Source organism: Mugil cephalus, chromosome 8, assembly GCF_022458985.1.
Source record: "Mugil cephalus isolate CIBA_MC_2020 chromosome 8, CIBA_Mcephalus_1.1, whole genome shotgun sequence".
Classification (NCBI taxonomy): domain Eukaryota; kingdom Metazoa; phylum Chordata; class Actinopteri; order Mugiliformes; family Mugilidae; genus Mugil; species Mugil cephalus.
The window spans coordinates 6,827,814-6,849,701 of record NC_061777.1 but is presented as its reverse complement, the minus strand read 5'-3'; the positions used below and the strand labels follow the sequence as shown (position 1 = coordinate 6,849,701).

The following is a 21,888-nucleotide window of genomic DNA, read 5'->3' as shown; positions in this document are numbered from 1 at the left end:
CAGCGACAACTGAGACAAATCTCTAAATCCCAATAAAGTTTCAAAAGTCACGTGACCATGAAACATCAGCTGAAATGTAAATGCAACCTCAGAGACCAACACAAACTTTTTTTGTGGATAATTTAATTCATAAAAACAATCAAGTCATTCGAGCACATTTTTTTTTAAATCCTTCATAAAAGTGACATAAATCATAAACCTGCAACCAATCAGTGCATAAACCAAAAATAATGGCTCTATATCACAGCATGTTATTTATACAGATATACAGGAGCATGTTATAAATACATTTAAAAAAAAAACACACACAACAGCAACATAATACTAAGTTGTAAAACATTCAATGGATGCAAACATCTGACTGTAAATGAGGTATACATGACGTTAAATGTGCAAAAAAACACCAGACTCCTGAACATCATCTTCACCTCAGCCCTAAAAAAAAAATACACATTATTTAAAATGTTTAAAATAACCTTCTGTGTTTAATATAACTTCAAAGAAGAGGGACCTTTGGCATTTTCATCTGAACGTGGGCACAGTCTGAATCACATGGCAGGCATCTCTTCCAGTGTCTCCCGGTTTAGCGACACCAGCAGCTTCAGGTTGTCTTTGCATTCCTGGACCAGATCGGGGTTGTAGATTCCCTGACCTGCAGCCAGGACGTGGTCCTTCACTGCCAAAAGGTCGCCCTCAGGCCATCCAGTGCTTTCAAATAGTTTGGTAGAATTTTTTTCTGTCCATAGCTCGTCAACAAAACTCTCATGCGATTTTTCCTGTGGCTGCATGTTTGCATGCTCTGCACGACCTTGTTTAGTTTTCAGTAGCTCACTGGCTAGCGTCAGTGCGCAACTAGCAGTCAGTGATGGTGGGTATTTGTTGAAGGCATAATCTGCGAGAGTTAACTCACAGACCTTTTGTGCAAGGCTGCTGCGTTGCGTGGGTGTTTTTGTGTCTAGTTTCTTTCTTGAAAACCCGTCACCACTCGTGCTCGCAGTTACAAGCTGGACGGCCTCGATGCAGTTGGTGTAATAGTCCAGGAAAAAGGCCAGCGTGGGAGCGGCGAGGCGGAAGTTAAGGCGGAGGAGGATGAGACACTCCAGGTTGCAGAGCTGCTCCTTTGTGAAAGCGTCACAGCACAGTGACAAGAGGTGGCTGATCCGTGGCGAGCACACCTCCACCTGCAGAGAGAAGATGAAAGGAAGGAGTTATATATAAAATTAAATCCATAGAACCAAACTCCCCGCTCTTTTGAGAAAACACAGACCTGTTTGCTGGCTATGAGAAGTGCGGTGACGCCCAGGAGCTGGAAACAGTCAGCAGCGACCAGCGTGGATGCCAAGAATCTGTCCATGATGTTCACAGCCAGGCAGCAGCACTCAAAGGACAGATGGAAGTGTTTGTGCACGGGGATGAGCCAGCTGACGAGCTTGCACCGTGCATCTGTAGTCAACTGCAAGACAAGTAAAACACAGAATCATCAAGAGGCCTATAGGGTGTAGGCAACATTAGAGTTTGAAAAGAAAGTAGAAGGAACTTTCATTATAGTGGCCATGTTTCAAATTAATTTTCTCCGTCCAAGTGAGTGGAAATATATAAAACAATTTGTTGAGATATCCTGTGTGTTCTCCTCTCATGTGATTCTTCTTTTGCAAACTGACATCAAAGGAACTTAAAGGAGTTTAACTTTCTGAAATACAGACCTTGCCTAAAGGGAAACAATCATATTTTTGGATTTTGGATGGAAATTGTGGGATCACATGTAGAGAAAAGGCTACACCAAGGTTTGTTTCCCCCCATTCATTAACTGGCTAAATTGTGTGTCATAGCCTACTTGTGGCTGGCGCGCCAAGCTTTTGCAGGGATGGAACTGCGCCTCTTTCTCCCTCTGGATCTTGAAGCCGATGTGTCCATACTGGAGGTACCAGCTGGAGAGCTGTCCTGCATCAGGTTCGTCTGAACGGAGCGGGGACGCATCTATTGGAAGCGGGGATGAAATCGGAGAGAGTCCCAAATCTTCCTCGAAACCAGAATCGCTCAGTTTGGACATGAGTGTCTGTTTTCTGTGCCGGGCTGTCTGCCGCTGCTGAGCCGGTGTGAGCGCTGCTGCTGGTGCTGCTGGAGGAGGAGGAGATGGCTCGTTCATCCGCCTCCTTTTGTAAACGCTTTGGGATCCAAACTCAGCGCCCACAAATGACACCATCTCCAGTCTCTACCTGGAGCCCGATTGCGCGCAAGCTCCCAGCCCACCGGCCGTGTCCGACTGAGGCCCAGGCTTCCTGGAGGGCTGGCTCTGGGATGGAGAGGAGGGAGAAGGAGGGAGGGGGTGTTCGCCTGGTAACGTCAGCTTTCCCGGGGTCTTCCCCGCTCATGCAGCGCACATTTCTCCGGTTGCTGCTGGCAACCGAAGCCAAACAATTACACGTCCCATGTAGGAATTAATTGCCTTGGAACATATGTTATGGCCCAGTTTCTATTGTTTGTGCGCGCACAGAAAAACACAGTGACTGAATCCAGCAGGTTAGGATATATGAAATATGTATGAAATATGTAACAGCATATGAAATAAACAAAAATAACATAAGTATTAGTATTAAGTCTATGAGCAGTGGGACGGGCAAGTCTATTAGTGTGTTAGTGTTAGTATTGGTATTATTAGTAGTACTAGTATCTGTGCCAGCACTGTAAGTCAATTAGTAATAGTATTAGTGTTAGTATCGCTTTTAGTATTAATATTAGTATTAGTATTATTAGACTTAGGTTAGTGATCCACAGTAGCTTAGTTACACATAAAAGAAACACTCTTAAAACTACAAGTAAAAAGATCATAATAATAAAAAATCATAATAATATATAATATTAGTGTTAGTATTGCTAAGTCTATTATTGGTATATGTATTAGTATTAGTATATTCACAGTGTGAAGCAAAATAGCAAAATGACAACATAACATGGGTGAAACACGAGGTCCTGTTTTCCATGAAAAGCTCCAGTTTCGGTTTTAAACGGTTGAACATGTGGAGTTCATACCATAATAATCTGCGTGCATTTTGGTGTTGTCTAATATTTAAAAATCATAAGGAGATTTTTTTTGTTGTTGTTGTTGTTTTTCTTTTTAATTATTATTAGTATTTACAGGGGGAGGGGGGCGGTTCTTTGACGAGAGGAAAACAGACGTCACCTTTCAAACTCCAGTTCAACCGAGGGATGATGCCAAGTCAGACCTGAGCAGGGCTTCAAGTATGTCCTCTGCACACGAACAAAAGGTATTTAAATGACTTCGATGTGGGTTTTAGGGGGTAAATATCGCTGGCGTTTAACAGGAATCTGCCTCGGCCGCAGTCGCTGCTCGGACGCCTTGAGAACAAACGGTAGAAATGAATTGCAGCGCTAACAGTTGTTAGCTGTGTAGCTTAGCCACGAGCTACAAGCTAAACACGAGTAGCCCCCCCCCAGCCTTGCTGTAGCTGTGTGCCTATGGTAGCTGACGTTAAATACAATGAATTGCACTGATTTGCTTGCCGGGTGCGGGCTGTGTATGAGATAAAATTGTACCCCTTTAATAATAGGGAAGTGGAAGGAGAAGGGTTAGAGCCGAGGCTAGTGAGCTAGCGTATGCTAACGCAATCTCATAACAGGATCCTGGAAACTGTTACGTCGGTTAAACGGCTACACATGCAGAGTAACTTTGTTTTTTTTTTTTTTGTTGTTGTTGTTATTGTTTTTTAAATGTTATTCCATTTTGTCTCTAAGCAAGTGGTGGCGTAATCAAGGGTGGGATATTATATTAGGATATGTGTGTGTGTTAACAAACAACAAGCTCCGGAATCAATGTTAGTTTCCTCATTTCATCCCTAAAGCTGTCATTGTTCACGGTGTGTTAAAAGTTAACCCGGGTTTACAGAACGCGAGGGTTAAAAAACATCCGAGTTTGACACCAACTCGGTGTCAGGTCAACGTGTTCAAACAGTTCAGGTTCAGATTCAGAAAACTTTATTTGTCCCCAGGGGGCAATTAAGGGCAACACGGAGCATGCTACATAACCCAGGGTGGAAAAAATTAAGTAACATAGACTAAATGCATTTGAATAAGTATATAACATAAAAACAAATGAGCCTAAATACATAAAGAAATCATAAAATAAATGAGTAGCCCTGTGTGTGTGTACCAACATGGATAGTGTTTTATTTCTAGTATTTCTGTTTCATAAAATTATAACAATTTCTAAACCATAGTCAGAACAAAAATAGGTCTGAACCAACTAGATATGCAATACTTCACAAGACACAATGCAGCAAGTTGTTACAAGTCTAATATGAGATTATTAGTTACAAGTGTACGTCAGAAAGAAGTTAGACGTCAGCGAAAGAGTTGAAAAATGCTGCTGCTCCTGTAAGGTTTGACATGACAAGTTGTGAAAGCGATGAGAAATTTGCATCTACTGAAAGTTTCTCTGCAAATAAGTGTAGGAACTAAATGGAAATGGTGTGGTTGCAAAGAAAGGCTGTCAAAAAATTTAAATCTTGTGGCATAGTTTGCGTCACCGGTGCTTTGATTACGTACGGACGGTTTCCACATTAACTTTACATTTAATCCGACAGTTTTAGCATTTCGTGAAGCATGGAAAACTCTGGCAGGCCTCACCGGGCTAAGCAAGGCAACAGAGACAGGGGAGCAGCCGACAAGTCAGAGAGCTGGAGGACGCAGGACCACGTTCGAGGACAGAACTTCAGACCAGAGGGAGGTCAGCACGGCAAGAAGGACCAGGGTGGGAGCTACTGGGCCAGTCCCAAAAAGGGAGGACTCGGGCCCCTGAGCTACTCCCCCGGTGGATTCACGGGTGGCCACAGCCCCTCTCAGACAGATGACCGTCAGTGGTTCTCGGGTCCTGAAAACAGTGGCGGGGGACGGGACGAATACTGGAGAGACCGCTCTCAACAGCAGCAGCAGCAGCACTGGAGGAGGAGCAACCAGGGAGATGGTTCAAAAGATGACAGGGAGCAGGGGAGGAGAGATCCCGGAGATGAGAGTGCTAATAAACAAGGTGAGAGTTTTGAATCGGACTCTTAAGAACAAATTTAAAATGGTCAAAGTTGACACGGTCTGAATGGACTGGATAGCGGCGATGGCTTTATGTGCTGTAAATGAGTCAGACTGCACATTATGTACTCGCTGTGGACATTGACGCATGTCATTTTTATCTTGAAAGGGAGGAGACGACGAAACAGAAACAAGAAGAAGCCTTTTATTGAGGAGAACAGGGGCCCCATGATAGATGATCCTGCACTTTCAGCCAAAGACCGACAGAATGCAGAGAGGAGGCTCAACAGGGACGAGGTCTATAGCCTCAAGAAGGTACCTGTGCATTTTGGAAAATGTCTTTTATTCAGCTTACTTCAGTGTTTAATTTGTGCATGATGTGCAGTTTAAATATATATATATCTGATATCGGTGCTTCTGTTTTGTTTTATCGGTGCAGAAGTCCCACAGCAACCCTGCTGCACTTTACACCTGCCACCTGTGCGACGTTCTCCTGGAATCTGTGTCTGAGGCTTTCTTTCATATCAGAGACAAGCGGCACAAGAGAAGGGCCAGGGTGAGGAACGGTCGTGTTTAACATATTTATGTGTAGTAATTTATATGACTACAGTTACGGTTTGTAGATGTATACAGTGCCGTTAGACTGGCATCGTGCTATGTTAGTCTTTGCCTATGAAAAGCAGAGACGAGCACTGATTCGCTTGTGTGTGTGCGTTTGTGTCCGTAGGAGAAGCAGGAACAGGTGATGCTGACTGAGATTGTGCTTCCTGGTCTGGAGCAGATCAGTGCAGTGACTGCTGCACTGAACGCTGTGGTCCAAGAACATGGCTTGAATGACCAGGATGTTGAGAAGAGACAGAATGTCGTCTCCATCATGCAAGACCTTCTTCTGTCCGTCCTGCCTGGTGAGATGCCCGAGAATAAAATGTTTATGTGGATGGAATATAGCGGACGGAAAGTGGACATCAGGTGATTATTCGATTGGCTGCGTTTTAATATTATTAACTCTACTCTCTCTACCTTTCTCTAATCTGTAGAGATCCGACTCAGGCTATATGGATCATCTTGTACAAAATTTGGATTTAAGGATTCTGATGTCAACATTAACATTCAGTATCCACCTCACGTGAGTAGCCTTGTTTTGTCCTAGTATTTCTACTACATAAAATTGTGAGATTTTCCATGATTTCCAGGAGAATAGTTTGAACCAAGTAGATGTACCAGACACAATGCGAAATATGATTCACTCCTTTACATTTTAGGTTTCACAAGTGGTTGAATTGTTGACGTTGTGCTTCCAAGACACATCCCATTCATAAATCTTTTCATATTGTATCTATGTTGTATAAAGGCTTTGAAATGGAATGTATTCACAGATGCATCAGCCAGACGTCTTGTTCATGGTTAAGGAGTGCCTCTCCTTGACCCGTGAGTCACTCTCTTTTGTTTCACCAGAAGATTTCTCAGTATTAAGAAGTTTCTTCATGAGAAAGTCATTCATGAACTAGAAGACTTAAACCTTGAAACGTGCCTTGTTCTGTTCTCAGCTCTCTTTGTTGACCTGGAGGCTGATTTTCACGCCAGAGTGCCTGTGGTCATTTGCAAAGAGAGAACGAGGTGGGTTTTCTCCACTAGATGGTTCAGGGTTACCACTTTATTAGCAAGTCAAATTTGTCAGTTAATCCCTGTGATTCAGAGTAGCTTTGGAAATCCCAGTCTGTGAGACTGTCAGACTGACAAGATTTAACGGCATTAGTGAAACACCAAAGAGATTTTCATGAAAGCGTTACTCATATCTCGGTCACATTACGAGACCTGTAAATGAAAACTGAAACTTTTAAATCTCTCCGCAGCGGCCTGGTCTGCAAAGTGAGTGCGGGGAATGAAAACGCGTTCCAAACCACCTCCTATCTGTCTGCTTTAGCCAGTAAGGAGCATCTCCTCCTCCCGCTGGTTCTGGCTTTCAGACGCTGGGCCCAGGTACGTTTCCACGTTCAGCTGGTTAAAGAACCTGGGTGTTTCTTTTTCTTCCCCAAACATCGCATTAACACGAGATCGTTCTTGCTCCTGTCTTAGATCTGTGAGATCGACCGTGCAGAGGAAGGAGGGCTGCCGCCGTACGTCTTCGCCCTCATGGTTATTTATTTCTTGCAGAAGCGCAAAGAGTCCCTGCTGCCCACCTACCTGAACCAGGAGGTGTGTCTCTTCTCATCTTTCATCTCAAACCTGATATAAATAAATAGTAAAACATTGGTTTGGCATTCAGAATTGCTGTTCTCAGTGGAAACTGATCAAAACTTCTCTTCTCTCTTTAGATTAAGGTGTTTTCACTCAGCAGGCTGTCAGACTTCAATCTCACACATGTGGAGGATGGATATTTACACTGGGCCTACACCCCGTCCTCCAAAGAGTCATCGCAGCCAGCAGAGGGCTGCTGCATAAAGGGGAAGGTAATTGTAGTTTTTTTTAAATGTAGTTTTGTAGCTTCTAAGAGGGAGATTCACCGCAGTAAAACTCTAAATTGTAGCAACTTTGAAGTTTAAGATGCGATAGACAATTGATTGTTTTGAAAGCTGTGTTGTATCATTACTGAGCGGCCTGTTCTTTCCTGCAGGTTCCACTGGTGTTTCAGAGCCCCCGCCCCACGGAGGAAGTTGGGCTTCTCTGGGTGGAGATGCTACGCTTCTACTCACTGGAGTTCAACATGGCTGATAATGTGATCAGTGTGCGGACCAGTGCTGTCCTCTCCAGAGAGATGAAGGACTGGCCAAAGAAACGCATCGCTGTGGAGGGTGAGAATTTTAATTTTTTTTAAATTATATTTTCTCATTTGTAAACACCAACTAAGTATTTTCATGTATTGATGTTTTTGTACGTGTAAATGGTCACAAACCTGTTTTATTGTCACTTGGTTCTTAGTTTTGACTTGTTTCTCACTGTGAACCGCAAACTTTGTCCCTGTTGTTTTGAGATTTTGTGGACGGACTAACTGATCGCGTCTGTTTTCCAGATCCATTCGCTGTTAAGAGAAACGTGGCGCGCTCCGTCAACAGTCAGCAAATGTTCGAGTACATCGTCCACTGCCTCAAAACCACATTCAAGTATTTTGCACTGCCACTCAATACGCCAGCTTCTAATCCCAAGAAAAAGTCAAAGCAGGGACAACTTCAGGGGACAAATGCTCAGGCTTTGGGGGATGAGACTGAGCCTTTGTCGGGCTTCGGTCGGCTCAGCGTCCAGTCACAGTCTGCGGGTCAACCTAAAGCTGGAGAAAATGGTCCCGAAGACTCCGATTGCATCATCGAGGAAGAGGAGGAGGTCGAAGAATACAGCGACTCGGATGAAGAGCGGGACAAGGAGGAAGTCGACCTGTGCAAAAGCAGTCTCTCGGACCAGGAGGAAGACGAGGAAGAGCAGTTCGAGGACGTGGACACTGATGCGGACACGAATAACCGGCAGCACCTGGACAGCTTCACCACAGAGGACGAGGACTTTTTGCTAGCGGACGAGATATCGGGGGAGGACCTTTTGTCCGACGAGGAGGGTCCAGATTTTTTCTCAGTGGATGAGGAAGAGGAAGAAGAGGCGGAGATTGCGCCTGGCGGTGTCTCACCTCCACCTTCAGCGGATAAGGATAAAGACGAGGGCCCAGAAGATAAAAAACAAAACCAGAGCACACCACGTTATGAGTTCACCAAGCAGGCTTTCACCAGAGGAAGGGTGAGTTCAGCTTTATGCTTGTTGATGAGTGTGTGAATATCCTCAAATAATAAAACAGATATGGGGACATTAGAAGTTAAGTTGAATGTGTTGTAAATTAGGCGAAGTAAACTTGTGGCAAATAAGCTTGTATGCGTCGTCAGAAGTAAACCCTTTTCCCGTGTCTCTCAGTCGCACATGGTCGTGTGCAGCTTGTGCAAACGTGATGGTCACCTGAAGAAAGACTGTCCAGAAGATTTCAAGAAAGTGGACCTGGACCCCCTGCCCCCGATAACACCAGAGTTTCTCAGTGTCCTCGATAAAGTCTGCGAGCAGTGCTACAGTGAGTATCACGCGATTAAGTGTTTTAGGAAGTGCTTCACCTACCTTCTAAAATTTACCCACTTCAGGAAAAAGAAGCTTCAAATCCCATTGTCACAGTTTGACAGAGGACAACACAGCTGATAAAATAGCAGTCAAGGGACACGGCAGCTGTGAAAGTAAATAAGAAAACAATGGTAACCAGATGCAGCTGTTGACTAGCAATGACTGAACTGTAATAGTTCACAAAAATAGCTTTTTTTCTATTTTAATCTTTGTTTATTGTTAATCTGGTAACATGAAATCAGATGGGAGGTTATTAAATTATTTGTTCTTGTTCTTGTATAAAAACAAAGTCTTTTCTAAACACCTCAAGGCTCTGGCCTCACTGCTGCTTGTGACTCCAGTAAGGTTTGTCCCCACATAAATGATCAGAGTTTATTCCCCCTTTTTAGACGACTTTGCCCCAGATGAGCTGGAAGTTAGTGTAAGAGATCACATAGTTCAAGACCTGGAGGCCTTCGTCAGACGACAGTTTACTGGTGAAGTAAACCACTTTTTGCACTTTCTTTAACACAATAATGCGTTTCTTTCTCACTCGTTAAATACAAGATTTATAATTTAGTTTAGAAACTGACAAATTATGTTTCTGATGCACAGGGGCTCGACTGCAACTATTTGGATCGTCCAAAAATGGCTTCGGCTTCAGGCAGAGCGACCTAGACATCTGTATGGTGTTGGAGGGGCAGGAAAACTTAGATGTGAGTTTTATTTTTTACTGTCACCCTTTTATTTGTACCTAGTTTTGACATTTGTAAATACTTATTTTTATTATTTTTTGTTCTTTCCCACAGGATTCTCACTGCATCAGTTTCATCGAAGGCCTAGCGAGGTTGCTAAAGAAACACCCAGGTAAGTGAAAATAAGCGCGTTTTCATTTAAGTCCAAAAGGCAGCTAGACTTGTAGAATTTCTTGAAGACGTTTCACCAATCATCCGAGTAGCTACTGAGGAAGCTACTGAAGCTACTCGGATGATTGGTGAAATGTCTTTCCACTTACTTTTTTATTCAACGCCTTTTGGATCATATGGCCTGGATGACTGAGAACCGACACAGACTTGTTAACATAAGGTTCCTGCTCTAAATCCCCTGCATGACTGTTACAGACAAGGCAACTTTATGATCATTGTGCAGGATGAAGTTTGTGGTGCAGTTAAACTGTGTTGGATTGAACACAACAGTGTTTCTATTGTTTAAACTGCCCCGTTTCACTCAGTGGGTTAAGCTAAATAAGAGAAAAACTGTTCTGTACCACCAACAATAACTACAGCCTCCAAAACAATCCTACAGTTAGATCAACATTCCTCGGTTATTTTAAACACGTGTTAAATACCACAATGAACATAAGATGTAGTGAAGTGTTATATTACAATGTATTTGTTTTCAGTAGTTCACCTAATGAACTGGCGAGTGAGTGAACTTCTGGTGCATTATTGTGTTTTGTCTGTCCACATGTTTTTTTTTTCTAGTCAGCAATAGCATCTGGTCACTGTGGTTCATTATAACCTGCCGTATTTCCCATTCGTTTGGCTTTATTAATTAACTATGAAATTCTCGAGCAGCATCTTCCATGTCTTAACCTTTTACTTACACTGACCAACAGATGTTGGAGTTGATAGATATTTTTTGGAAAACTATATTTTTTCTACACTAGAGGCAAAAGTTGGCACATAGCAAACTGCTGCAGCAGCCACGTTAATGGGAATTTGCAAGTTGAAATGAACCAGAATTATCCTTAAAAGTTGAGTTATTGATAAAATGAAACACTCTGTGTTCCATAATTATTTGTAAAGTGAGAGGATAAAATTGGACCAAATGGATACAACTGAAAATGTGAGTGTTTTTCCTTTTAATCTGACGTTTTGTTTAATTTCCCCAGGTGTAAAAAACATCCTACCCATCACTACAGCAAAAGTTCCCATTGTGAAGTTCTACCATGTTCGCACTGGCTTGGAGGGAGACATCAGCCTCTACAACATGCTGGTATGTTTCCTGTTTCCTGTCTGTTGTGTCCTATTATAACAACAGATAAATGCTAAAGTGAATAAGAACACATTTCATAATTGATTTTATTAAATTTATTTGCAGGCCCTGCATAACACACGGCTGCTAGCTTCATATGCTGCCCTCGACCCAAGAGTGAAGATCCTCTGTTACGTCATGAAGGTTTTTGCCAAGGTGATCATGCTTCGAAGGCTTTTCCGTTTAATGCTGTTGTCTTCTTTGATCATTGCTTCATTCCTCTTTCCTTTCGTTGCAGATGTGCGACATTGGTGACGCTTCACGTGGCAGCCTCTCGTCGTACGCCTACACCCTCATGGTGCTGTTCTTCCTTCAGCAGAGGAACCCGCCGGTCATTCCTGTGCTGCAAGAGGTGCAGAGGACCTGTTTTAAGCTCCTTCTAATAGTTTCCTTAGCTTGTGTTTTAATGTCATGCTACTAAAAACTTTATGATGATTTGCCAATATCAGCACTTAACCTGAGTGATTTGTTGCAGATCTACGATGGAAAGAAGAAGCCAGAAGTCCTGGTTGATGGATGGAACGTGTACTTCTTTGACGACTTAAAATCACTAGTGAGTGCTGAGTAAAACACTGTGACGTCTCACTGCTCGTGTTTACACTCGCACACTAATTATCCTCATCACTCTGCAGCCGAGCCGTTGGCCCCAGTACGGGAAGAACACTGAGACGGTGGGGCAGCTGTGGCTCGGCCTGCTCCGCTTCTACACCGAGGACTTTGACTTCAGAGAGCACGTCATCTGCGTCCGCCAGCAGGCCCGTCTCACCACCTTCAACAAGCAGTGGACGTCCAAGTACATCGTCATTGAAGGTCAGACCGATGCAAAGCTCAGAGCAAAAAAAAATCTTTAGTTCAGACTTGAACCAATCAAATATGTAACTTGGATTAATTCAAAATATTTTAATGATGACGTCGTTGTTTTGTGTTCATGTTACAGATCCGTTTGACTTGAATCATAATCTGGGTGCTGGTCTGTCCAGGAAAAGTATGATTCTTATTTGTTTGTTTTCTATACTTTTTTTTGTCAGATTGTCTTTTCACTTTATTTCAAGGTTGGATAGTATGGAATTTGATTTTATAAATTTCTAGGCCTGGAAAAGTATGGAAAATGAAAACTAGTTTAGAGAAAAATACTCATGTTTCCAAGACTGTTACCACTTAAATTACATATATCACGTAAAATTATGAATATTTAAACAAAAAACGGATCGATCTGTTTTTTTTTTTTTCTTTAAGGCGCTTGACAGCACAGCTAAAATGTTTGTGTGAGCGCAGACAATAGGCTACATATACGGTCACTGATGGATGATTCAGGTGCAACTTGGAAAAAAAAAACAGCGCACTGAATTTATCAGTTTGGTCTTAACTTAACTTAACTTTGGTCTTAAATTATTTGGTGACATAACAGCATATATATTCAGAATAATGAAAACAAACGATTAATTCCACAATTTATTTGCACAATATGTATTTAAATGCCATGAATTTTTTATTTTTGTTTATTTGTTTTGTTTTTTTAAACAGCGAAGTCTGAAAATTAGGGTCTGGGAAAAGTATGGCATTTTGACATTTTAAATGTGTAGGATCCCTGTTATTTGTTGCCTCCTCAAAGCTGTTTTTTTTGCTGGTTTCTGACTTGTTCTTTTTTTGTGTGTCATTGAATTAGTGACCAACTTCATCATGAAGGCTTTTATTAACGGCAGAACTGTGTTTGGCACCCCAGTCAAAGTCTTTCCTCCTATTTACAGCAGTAAAATGGTCAGTATTCGTCTAAACACTGCATCTGCTCATTGTGACGATATCATCGAAGCACTGACATCACGATGTTGTCTGTCTGTCCATCCCAGGAGTATTTCTTCGATCCCGCTGTTCTCACGGAGGGCGAAGTCGCTCCCAACGATCGCTGCTGCCGCATCTGCGGCAAGATCGGACACTTCATGAAAGACTGCCCCATGCGTAAGAAGTACGTCTGAACCGTCGCCGTTACCGCTGCTTTTAAATGCCGGGTCTGCAATGATGTTAGAATTACATTGTGACCGATTTTGTCTCAGCTCCAAGCACAGAAGGGATTCGGAGAAAAGAGCGGAGCACCTGCGGGACAGAATGGACGCGGCGGAGGACGGCAGGGATCAGGGCCGACACAAGAGTGAACACTGGAGGAAACGAGATGCACTGGAGATGCGCTGCTGCTACCTGTGTGGGTCCAGCGCCCACATCAAGAAGGACTGTCAGCTTTACAGAAGCCCTGCAGGTTCACATCATTTATATCATTTATATCCCTGCAGGACATGATTTATCTGATTGTTAGTTTGACATTTAAAAAGCAGAAAGTCAAAGAATGCTACTTATTTTGAGTCTTCATTTTTTTTCAGGCAATGTGAAGATGGAAAACTTTTCTTCCTCCTCTTCACCCCACTTGAGGATTTTAAGAGAAAGGGAGAAGCAGGTGTGTTTTCCGATAAAGAACAATCATTTAAACTTAATTCTTATTGACAGTGTTATCGGCAGCTGTGCGCACCGCTACAACTCAGTCCCTGTTGATCTTTTTCAGGGTTCACCTACACAAGATGAGAAGAAGAAGAAGAACAAAAAGAGAAAGCAACAAAATATAACGTTAAGTCCACAAGCAGGTATTTAAATTCACTTTGCTTTCTTCTTCCTCTGGAAAGGTGTCGTCACACTGAAAGAAGTCTCATGTGTTGAATGGTAGTTGGAAAGTAAAATAGGCCTCACCTCACCTTGGGGAAAAACTCAAAACGGCCTTTAAGGTTAATACCAAGAAAAATAACACACACACAGTCAATAGATTTTTACTGAAGAAGGTGTTTGAAGGCAGCTACAGTATTGTTTATTTGGTTTTAGGTCAACTGTATTTGCATTGTTTGTTCTTGGGTTTCTTGTCTTTTATGCTGTTCCCCTTTGGGAAAGTGCACACACTGCAGTTAGTAATTGATTTTCCTATTAATGGGGCTGCTTTCCCTTCAGCACACGCTGTCAGCCCACGTTTGAATCAATTTCATGCCTCTGCACCAGCGGTGGAGGCATCGCAGGTCACACAGTGTGATGACACTTTGGGCACTTTCACATCAGAGCTGTTTGTTCCAGTTTAAACGAACCACCAGAGTTTGTTTCCTGCGATAGTCCGCTTCGTTTGAGTAGGTGTGAAAGCTCAACTGAACTCTGGTGCAGAGCAAACAAGTGAACTCTGGTCTGCTTGGGAGCGGGGGTCTCGGTTCAGGCAGCATGAATGCTCACCGGAGTAAACACAGGACCGAATTCAGGAAGTGACACAATGCGCAGTGCGTCTTGTGTGACGTTAACCACTGACAGCTGTGGCATTGAAATTACAACACGACTTCCTAATGGCTAACACCCATTAGAAGAGCCTCCACTTTAATTTTCTGAAGCTCCCGTTTAACTATTGTTTTGAAAGGCAATAGACACACAGGTCGGACCCGGTCATGTTCTGTTATTGTTTATGCTCCTGCACATTTAAAAAAAAAAACAAAAAAACAAAACCCCTTGTGATAATAAGCATTTGTCGTAACAGTGATAAATAAAGAAAAGAAACGCAATCCCCAAAGCAGCTAACTTCATATGCTGCTCCCTGTTCGCTGTTTGTATTCGGCATCGCTGGCTGTCAAATTTCTTTAGACCCACTGTTTTTTTTTTCCGGGTTAAAAGGGAGGGAGGGATTTCCCCTCCTGCGTCGTCCAATCAGCGAGCGCCCATTTCAACCATGTGACGTTGCACAGAATATTTGGTAAATTGGAAATCGATTTTCACCAGCATGTATGTGACTTAATTGGAGTTAAACTAGACAGTGTGTGTGCGCACCATAAGTAACGCACACATTACGTACAAGATTAAAAAAGATGTACTGTTGTCCATCTTGTATGCACTAGGAAAGGGGGCTGTATTAACCCACTGAAAAGACGCATATCGCAACCAAGTGTGGAGGAGGAGGAGGACATGTCCCCGTCAGTTATTTGATTTTCTCCGTTGCATGTAAACTGGGACAAGAATCAGAATCGTCACTGTTCCTTATATGCACTCGCACATTGTCCATCTTTGTTTGCTCGTAGTATCTCTCACTGGCTGACTTTTTATTTATGAATCTGTGCTTGGACTTCTGCCGACATATTTGTGCCTTCACACGTGTAGAAATCTGCGCTCTCAGGACGTCGTACAGATGAACTGATCTGAGCAAAAAGGCTTTTAAATTTTCTCCCCCGTCCACCTGGAATGATGCGCAGAAAGAGTTGAAATGGGCCCATCTTGTATCTCTGGGGGAATTTAAGACCGTTATAAAACACAGCTTAGTTGGATCTTGTGTCTGCACTGTGTAATCTTGTTTTTCTGTAGCGTGTGCCCATGTTTTATTTGTGTTTTGTGCGTTTTGCTGAAACCGTTCTGTTTTCTCTGCTGATGTTTTAGCCAGGTCGTTCTTGAAAAAGAGGTTTTAATCTCAGTGAGTTTTTTACCTGGTTAAATAAAGGATATATAGAAAGTTGAGTTAAGGTGTGCACGTAAACGTACTGAATGAGAGCATGACATTTTGTTTGTGGCCATTGAGGTTAAAAATATGTTTACAATAAATGCTGACAGTTGTTTTTTTTTTTTGTCTTTTGCAGGAAGCTTAGCCTGCCGAAATTATTCTTCCTCCGGACACAGGAGGAGCCCAGTGGAATGAGCTGCACCTCTGGACACAAAAACCACGAGATTCTCCTCTTGTCCAGGCAGACAGAAATCCTTAAAAATCTGAATGGTACTGTTGGGCCAACGGGAGCCTGTTAAAAGCCAAAGCCAGGACACCTTGACTTGAAGCCAAATAGGGCCTTTTTATGTGCGTTTCATTTTTCCCCCTTAATGTCCTCCTCCTCAGAGGAGCTTTTTAAATGTTTTGTTTTAACAAGGCAAGCCATTATGCATGCACCTCATGTCTTTGTTAAAAAAAAAAAAAAAAAGTCACATTTCATGCAATGTCTTTACAGACTCACTTTGAGTGAAACTGCTCAAATTAGAATTGAATATTCCAGAAATGTGTCTGTCCAGTGACCGGAAGCTCGGATATTTATAATCGGACATCTTTTAAAGATGACTTATTATATATTTGTCTCGTCCTTGATACTAACAACTGTTGTCACGGTCATCAAATAATCATTTTCTGTACATGTATTTTCCAAATTACAAGGGTTGTTAAGACATTTCTTGAGATTTAACACAAAAAAAAGAGAGATTTGAGTAGCAGTGTGTCTTTTCTTATGGCCATGATCTTTTTTTTAAATTAAATTTACATCCCGTGTAATTTGTCCTGACATGATATCCATCACTTCACGCCTCCCCCTTCAGCTCTGAACGCAGTCCTACCTGCAATAAGGCTTGTCTTAGTTAGAGAAAGCATCGGTCTTTAATTACTTTTTCAGCATCATAGTCTATTTTCTCAGACTGCTGACTCATCCGTATCCATGGATACACACTGCCCCGCTCGTTACTAGGAAGCGTCGGATGTGGTGCAAGAAAACAGCTGAGAGAGTTGGGTCAAAAGTTTCCTGCTTAAACTCGGCACCGACAATTAACGCATAAAATCGGTTTGCTGATCCGTGGCATTCACTGCTGCAAACACTGCACTCACGCCTAACCTGTAAAGTAAGCTCAGTTAATTGGATATAAGATTTTTTTTTTTTTATTTGCCACTGATGCTTCATTTATTTGTAACGGTGCCACAGATTGGTAGCTGCACTGTGAGGGTCCACGCCCTTGAATTATGTTGCTGCTAGTTTCGTCTCAAAGACCTGCTTGTCATTCAACTTTGAATTTGGACTGTCTGGCTTCATTGTTCTCCTAATATAGCGTAATTTTATAAAGATAAAAAAATGTTGCTGGCATTTTAATCCAACTTCTTATTTTAAAGCAGGTTTGTTTTAAAGCCAGACTTGTTGTGTTTCTTTTGTTGAACTCAAATGGAAAGTTGAGTTTGGTATTAAGGAACTCTGATCCTGGAAGGAAAGCTTGTGCTGCAAGCCATTTTTTTGTGTCTGGAAGGGTTGATTAAACTGAAATCAAATCCTAGTGTGGGCTGTTGCTTTAATTCTTGTTTTTTAAATGTGTCTATACAATATGTGCAGTGTATTGATTTATTAATTCTTGAAGCTATTGCCACACACACATACAAATGGTGATACAAGTATATAACCGTACTTCTGAAATAGCAGAAATATGTTACAAGAGATGGGACATTTGACATTCAAATGTTTTACTAGTAAATTGACATTAAATTGTAACACTTTAAAGTATAAAGAATGAATCAGAATTAAGGCTATTTATTTTTTTGTGGGAACTGATGCGTTTATCGTTTGGAAGTTCATGGTTGTTATAATTTCAGGTGACCACTAGATGTCACTGGTACAAACGAAGCTACACAAACTTGACAACACAAGACTTCACCTGCCCATGTTTTCTTCCATTCTTTATTACCAGTATTACTTTACCGCAATCATACAAGAATGAATAATAGAAGGTAACACTTGTTAAAATAAAACATGGGGCTATCAAGGCAAATATTAACAAAAAGATGTTTCTGGAAAATGTTCCAGTCCAGATTCCAACTGTTTTGCCTCCGTTATTATTTTCAGTCCTTGTAAATTCAGTTTTGAATTGTATCCCATTGCTGCAACTGCTCTTGTGTCTGAAGAATTTTCCAAACAAAATTATGACGTCGATGATTATTATTTTATTTATTTATTTATTTTTTTGGATCACTTGTGCCATTATTTGAATAAAATATCACATATTTTAAGCCTAAAGTAAAGGTCTACATCCAACCAAAACAAATGAACACGGGCACATTCATAAAATAGATAAATAAACCGTTTCCTCCTGCAATTTACAGAGTAACTTACCCAATTTGTGTCAATATTTCTATATTTTGATATCAGTTTGTTGGCAGGATAAACTAGAAACTCCTCTACCGTTGTTGGTATCGTAGCACTTTTTTATTAATCAGCCAAACTGTATTCCAGTCAATATAATTAAATTTAAAGTCCCAAAAATGAAGATGAAATTGTCGTTTCCCCAAAATTACAGCTTCATCGGCTCCATCTCTACTTGTTACGCAACAAGAAGCTTACATACGTCTTTAAGTTTTATCCGTAATGTGATTGGCTGTCGCGTCTGTCTGTTACGCTGTCAGCCAATCATTGAGCGGGATTCTCATTTAGGGCGTGTACCATAATTTTTTTTACACGCTTGCGCAGTTCTATGTTGTGATTTTTAACTTCTTCAGCAACATGTCTGCCTCCATGGTAAGAGCGACCGTCCGAGCGGTCAGCAAAAGAAAGATATTACCCACCAGAGCCGCCCTCACACTGGTAAGATGTTTATTAGTTTTTGTTTATAAACCTGCATGAAGCTCTTTTTTTAAATTATTTTTTATCCGCTCATCGTAAGTTACTTAGCAACAGGACGTCCGGTCGGTATGTTGTGTAAGGTTGTGTAAGTTGGCTAAGTTAGCAAACAACAGGACACTCGGAGCAAGTCGGTTTCAAATTTTAGTTGAATTTCTCTTAAAATAAAACATTTTCACCACGTCTAAGAAGGTTATTTTGGCCGAGTCACGTACAAGAGTGTCGCATTAGGTTTAGCAACATGCTAACATTACTGCCAGCCGGGTCGGATTGGTTTCTAACTAATCTGCTGCTTCGTAACATGTCATCGAGTAATATATTAGCAATATAAATACACAGAGGTCGCTTTTTAAAAAAACAAATTCTTGGTAATGTTTAATTTTGCAAATGTAAAATTGTAGCAGGGAGTGGTTCGGGTTTAGGGGTTTTCAATATTGTCGAAAAAAAAGCATTAAGATCTGTTCAAATTAAAATACATTTCGGAATTAAATAATATAAATCCACAATGAGGACAATTAGTGATTATTCAGAAACCTTGCAAAATGCTTAAACTTAAAGGGAAAATCTAACTGTTATTTTATTGTATTTATCTGTTTTTGTTTTTTTTTTAAGTCTAAAATTCCTTCGCAGGTGCACTATTCATCTTCCTCGTTATCTTGCAGATGAAGTGTCAAGTTGTCAGTGCAGAGTCATGGTTCTGTTTTTTTTTTTTGTTTTTTTTTTTTTATGGGCGGTCTGGAAATGCACTAGTATCAGCTGATGAGCTCTGCTAACTGTGCTGTTGACAGATAATGTGTTTGAATGGTGTTATGACTTGATAATAGTGGCCTGAAGTCGATCCACAGTAAGTGGCGGGACGCCCCTCGACAAACAGCAGCTGTAGTGTTGTGTAATGGTTTACTTGTAGTTATTTTCAGTAGCTACTAAAAATTAGGCATTAAACACAACCTTTATTTAGTGATTAATAATATAGTACATGTTTATTCATCCTATCCTTTCATAAATTATGATGAAAAGTGTAACACTTGTTGCTGTGTTTTGTTTTGTTTTTTTTCAATTGATGCTGTTAATTACAAAACACCACAAGGACATTAGCCCAAAGTTTGGGCTCTTATTTAAACCCTGTGACACAGACTGATAATTCATCATGGGGTTATCACAGTAGGCGATAAAGGTCGGCAAGAAACTTAAACCAAGCTGTCGGTTTCTCTCTCATTGTTCTTCTCAGTATATTTGAAACCGTGCAACTGTTACAATAATAAAATCCTTCCACCTGAATCTGGTGCTTATTGTACTTTCTTTTTCTTTTCTTTTTTAACCTTCTGTTGTTTTGTTTTTTTTTTTCCTCAGACTCCCGCTGCTGTGAGCAAGATCAGGGTTTTGTTGCAGGACAAACCAGAATATGTGAGTAATTGATCTGGTTGTTATACTCTGAAAGGTTAGGTCACCAAGACAGTACTTCTCTAGAAGAAAACATTTTGGTTTTAATAAAAATGTTCACAATTTAAGAGAGAAAGTATCCAAGCTCATTGTTTGGCTGAAGTTGCTCAAGATTTCTTCTTAGTTATATCCTGAGGAGGGAGACAACATGTCAGGATGAGCCTCCAAAATAGAGCCTTGCTAATTCTCACCTGCTGAATTTTATCGCTTTTAACTTATCTGCTACTTTTTGTCACAGAACCTGTAGCAACACATCTTTATGGCTTGTGAGGATTAAGTAAAATAGTAATTTTACAGAAGTATGTCCAAAAAAATAAGTCTGGAAAGGGAAATTATGAGGCTTTCTATACGGCATCTTTTAACTGTGTCTTTTAACCGTTCATCAGATCGGTTTGAAGGTCGGGGTGAGAACACGCGGCTGTAATGGACTCACTTACACACTGGACTACACCAAGGACAAAGACAAATCTGATGAGGAAGTGCTGCAGGATGGTAAGCTGCGTCTTATTGCCGCCTCTTCCCTATTATTAAAGATTGAGTGAGTGAAGAGTGAGTGTATGAGATCATGACGCTGTGTAATCGTCTGCCATACGATCTTCTTACACACTATAACCCATGTGTGCTAAACTTTTCTTTGGAATAACGATGTGTTTCACTGCCACATATAGAATTAAACCCACAACGTCCCACCTGGTGATTGGCACTAAGGTTGTAGTGATGATTCTGCTGTGACTTTTTGCAGGCGTGCGGGTTTTTATAGAGAAGAAAGCTCAGCTGACGCTGCTGGGAACTGAGATGGACTTTGTGGAGTCAAAGTTATCCAGTGAATTTGTCTTCAACAATCCCAACATCAAGGGCACGTGTGGCTGTGGAGAAAGCTTCAACATATAAGCGACAGGGAGCCTCCCTCTTCCTGCACCCTCCCGCCCTCCTCCTGCACCCCGACCCATCTCTAAAGACTTGTTGATGAGGAGGAAGTCAAACGTGAGGAAATCTTTGAGATGAGGACATCCTTGAGTTCCTACCACTTCTCTTCCCGCAGACCACTCACGCATACGTACACTAATGCTTAGAGGAAGATTTTAACACCACCACATAGTTAAAAAATTGTCTCCAAATGGTTTTAGGTTCAAATACCTCTAATGTTGACAGTGTTTTTTTTTTTTTTTTTTTTTTTAAACTCTTGGCTCTGCATCCAAAAAAAAAGCTAGGATCTCAAAAGTAAGGATGTTTTTAATGTAGCGACTGGTTGCCATATCACACATGTACGCACATTACTGAAGAGAAATTAAATCAAATCTCACCACGTTTTGTAAAAGAGAGGGAAATGGTACAACCGGGCCGGGCCACCTAACACAGAGAATCGATGAGGATAAAGCATGTTACTATTAAATATCCTGTCTAACAAAACCCATAGAAGGCCACCGTTAACGTACTGTACCGGCCGTTTGCAAAAGTGGAAGAATTTGAGTGTCTTGAAACTGTTTTATCAGTTTGTAAAGTGTTTTTTTTTTTTTTTTTGAAAGGTATATATTTATCTCTATGTGTAAATATAAAGTATGTAAATCTCTTGAACCACACAAGCGCACAAAAACAAAATACAAAAACGCACAAAACATGTATCCCTCACATAAGAGTACATGAGGTTTCTGCTGTTTCTTTTTTTTTTTTTTTTTTTGCTTGATCAAAGCCGGGGCTTTGTGTTTGTATAGACTGTGAGCTCTTTAAGAAAAATTGTAAACTGTGCAATACGCCTGTGTACATATAAAATAATAAATGGCTAAACGCAGCAACGCGGCCCCTGTCGTATGTGCAGCAGTCTGCTTGTAGCACTTTAACCAGTCGTCATGGAGACGGCTCAGGTGTCTAAGAATTTTCCTCCCGGTTGTCATGGAGACTG

At 41.3% G+C, this 21,888-nt stretch overlaps 3 protein-coding genes across 3 annotated transcripts; 2 read left to right on the top strand and 1 right to left on the bottom strand.

Annotated features, from left to right (window-relative positions):
- Window positions 1–156: 156 nt before the first annotated feature.
- LOC125012542 (cyclin-O) lies at window positions 157–2,247 on the bottom strand. The gene is made up of 3 exons (XM_047592536.1): window positions 1,835–2,247; window positions 1,268–1,453; window positions 157–1,181 (listed from the first exon to the last, which is right to left on the bottom strand). The coding sequence occupies exons 1-3, from the start codon at window positions 2,201–2,203 to the stop codon at window positions 549–551; spliced, it is 1,188 nt and encodes a 395-aa protein (XP_047448492.1). The 5' UTR covers window positions 2,204–2,247; the 3' UTR covers window positions 157–548.
- Window positions 2,248–3,114: 867 nt separating this feature from the next.
- On the top strand, window positions 3,115–17,214 carry tut7 (terminal uridylyl transferase 7). Its single transcript, XM_047592134.1, has 29 exons — window positions 3,115–3,266; window positions 4,602–5,044; window positions 5,210–5,355; window positions 5,480–5,596; window positions 5,768–5,945; window positions 6,078–6,166; window positions 6,417–6,468; window positions 6,588–6,657; window positions 6,894–7,020; window positions 7,117–7,236; window positions 7,356–7,490; window positions 7,655–7,832; window positions 8,051–8,760; window positions 8,932–9,082; window positions 9,516–9,602; window positions 9,721–9,821; window positions 9,915–9,972; window positions 11,000–11,103; window positions 11,209–11,298; window positions 11,381–11,494; window positions 11,618–11,695; window positions 11,775–11,952; window positions 12,080–12,127; window positions 12,809–12,900; window positions 12,990–13,105; window positions 13,194–13,393; window positions 13,515–13,588; window positions 13,694–13,772; window positions 15,777–17,214. The coding sequence occupies exons 2-29, from the start codon at window positions 4,621–4,623 to the stop codon at window positions 15,833–15,835; spliced, it is 3,975 nt and encodes a 1,324-aa protein (XP_047448090.1). The 5' UTR covers window positions 3,115–3,266; window positions 4,602–4,620; the 3' UTR covers window positions 15,836–17,214.
- A 1,199-nt stretch (window positions 17,215–18,413) lies between these two features.
- On the top strand, window positions 18,414–21,778 carry isca1 (iron-sulfur cluster assembly 1). The gene is made up of 4 exons (XM_047590829.1): window positions 18,414–18,512; window positions 19,899–19,952; window positions 20,375–20,480; window positions 20,731–21,778. Exons 1-4 carry the CDS (start codon window positions 18,432–18,434, stop codon window positions 20,877–20,879), a joined length of 390 nt encoding a protein of 129 aa, XP_047446785.1. The 5' UTR covers window positions 18,414–18,431; the 3' UTR covers window positions 20,880–21,778.
- Window positions 21,779–21,888: the final 110 nt, after the last annotated feature.

Coding starts and splice junctions, on each gene's coding strand:
- isca1 (XM_047590829.1), top strand. CDS start 18,432: ATGTCTGCCTCCATGGTAAGAGCGACCGTCCGAGCGGTCAGCAAAAGA. Junction 18,513..19,898: donor CCAGAGCCGCCCTCACACTG/GTAAGATGTTTA, acceptor TTTTTTCCTCAG/ACTCCCGCTGCTGTGAGCAA. Junction 19,953..20,374: donor TGCAGGACAAACCAGAATAT/GTGAGTAATTGA, acceptor ACCGTTCATCAG/ATCGGTTTGAAGGTCGGGGT.
- LOC125012542 (XM_047592536.1), bottom strand. CDS start 2,203: ATGGTGTCATTTGTGGGCGCTGAGTTTGGATCCCAAAGCGTTTACAAA. Junction 1,454..1,834: donor GCTTGGCGCGCCAGCCACAA/GTAGGCTATGAC, acceptor CTTGTCTTGCAG/TTGACTACAGATGCACGGTG. Junction 1,182..1,267: donor TTCTCATAGCCAGCAAACAG/GTCTGTGTTTTC, acceptor TTCTCTCTGCAG/GTGGAGGTGTGCTCGCCACG.
- tut7 (XM_047592134.1), top strand. CDS start 4,621: ATGGAAAACTCTGGCAGGCCTCACCGGGCTAAGCAAGGCAACAGAGAC. Junction 7,491..7,654: donor GCTGCTGCATAAAGGGGAAG/GTAATTGTAGTT, acceptor TCTTTCCTGCAG/GTTCCACTGGTGTTTCAGAG. Junction 13,773..15,776: donor AACGTTAAGTCCACAAGCAG/GTATTTAAATTC, acceptor TGTCTTTTGCAG/GAAGCTTAGCCTGCCGAAAT.